The 1,582-nt window shown below is 37.2% G+C and overlaps 1 protein-coding gene across 1 annotated transcript; it reads right to left on the reverse strand.

Annotated features, from left to right (window-relative positions):
* Nucleotides 1–376: 376 nt before the first annotated feature.
* LOC116804624 lies at nt 377–1,082 on the reverse strand. Its single transcript, XM_032733058.2, has 2 exons — nt 990–1,082; nt 377–930 (listed from the first exon to the last, which is right to left on the reverse strand). Exons 1-2 carry the CDS (start codon nt 1,012–1,014, stop codon nt 551–553), a joined length of 405 nt encoding a protein of 134 aa, XP_032588949.1. The 5' UTR covers nt 1,015–1,082; the 3' UTR covers nt 377–550.
* Nucleotides 1,083–1,582: the final 500 nt, after the last annotated feature.

Genomic DNA, 1,582 nt, shown 5'->3' on the forward strand with positions numbered 1-1,582 from the left:
TATATTAATCTTTGCGCAGAGGCTATATGTATGTAGAACAAACTTTTCTACAACAGAAAATGTTAAGTTGGTCGACCACTATACTTCGTATTTGCTCGGCTCGGTCGCTGGAGGTTTGAGCACTGAAAATATTGCACGACAGAGTCAGTGCGCTACAAGCGCTCAAACGAAGTGGTCTAGTGCTGCAAAAGAATCGATATTCCGTAATATCGATAGTCACGATATTTTCAGAGAAAAAGGATCGATAAAAACGATATATCGAACACTTCTTTTAAATGTTAATTTTCTTGCATATCTATTATAATATTTATATTAATTATGACTTCTTAATGGATAAAATGGCAACCATTTCAAGATTAAAATAAAAGCAACAGCATCAAACAAAAACAAATTTATTCAACCGAACAAAGTCGTATAACAAATTATTTTTCATTAACTTAAACCTAAAACAGCAATTCATTAAAGCTCAAATTCACTATGCTCCTTAAAATTATATTATAATAATAACAAAAACAATTGCCTCCATGGCAGTTTGAAAAAAAAATAAAAATTACAAAACCCATTGGTTTTTATTTAAAAAAGTTAGTTTGTTGTCTGTTTCCGGGTTAAATGACGCCCTTCTGGAATTAGCAATCATTCCAGCTTTGCTAAACATCCTCTCACTCTCAGCGGACGTTGCCTCATATTTTTTATTTACAAAGTGCAAAATGCTACCGAACTTGGGTGCCAATTCACTCTCTTGCAGCGATGGATGCATGCGTGTTAAGTGATTTTTAACGTTTGTTGTATTTCCACTTGTTTTGCAGACCTTAAAGCACTTTCTGCACACCGCACAACCATCCTTTCCTTTTTCAAAATATTTCCACACTTCGGATTTTTTTGGGGTTCCCACGGTCTTATTTTCTTCATCGGAGTCAACCCCCGCCGCGCCTAAAACACGCAAGCTATGATTCCAAGCTTTTCCAATAGGATATATCAATTGTACTTACGTTTTCTTCCCAAAAACTGAACCATTTTTCTTTTCTTTCTATTGCAATTAAATTAAATCAATAAATTTTGTATACAATTTAGCAAACATATAACCACTGACCAGAGAACACATAGACCGGACAAGTAGTGTAAAGCGTTTTGCACACTTTTTTTCGGCAGTTATCTCCCAGACACTTCGTATTTGCTCGGCTCTTCACTTTTTGGGTTCGGGCTACGAAAATATACGAAAGCACAATCATTTCGCTTCATGCGCTCGACCGAGATGGTCGACTGTTGAACAAAAGATCCCTCTGCGCTGAATGTTTCCCTTGCTCTCTCTCTCTCACGATGCTCTCTGCTCTCTCAAATATGTATATGTATGTATGCATGTGAGCACAAGCAGCGCTCACAAAAATTGAAATTTCTTCGCAGCGAGAACCCATGCCTTCCCTTCTGTGTGAAGAGTATACCGAACTTTTCAAACCGATTGCCATTCGTTTTCGTTATTATTTGTGGGAAAGGTATGAAAGTTCGGTATGAAAAGTTCGGCATAGTCTTCACACAGAAGGGAAGGCATGGGTTCTCGCTGCGAAGAAATTTCAATTTTCGTTAG

The sequence above is a fragment of the Drosophila mojavensis genome, unplaced genomic scaffold, assembly GCF_018153725.1.
Source record: "Drosophila mojavensis isolate 15081-1352.22 unplaced genomic scaffold, ASM1815372v1 contig_72, whole genome shotgun sequence".
NCBI classification, from domain to species: domain Eukaryota; kingdom Metazoa; phylum Arthropoda; class Insecta; order Diptera; family Drosophilidae; genus Drosophila; species Drosophila mojavensis.

Excerpts from the sequence above, each read along its gene's own strand:
- LOC116804624 (XM_032733058.2), bottom strand. The coding sequence starts at position 1,014 with ATGGTTCAGTTTTTGGGAAGAAAAC. Across the intron at positions 931-989 it reads TCAGTTTTTGGGAAGAAAAC|GCGCGGCGGGGGTTGACTCC; the intron begins GTAAGTACAATT and ends TGCGTGTTTTAG.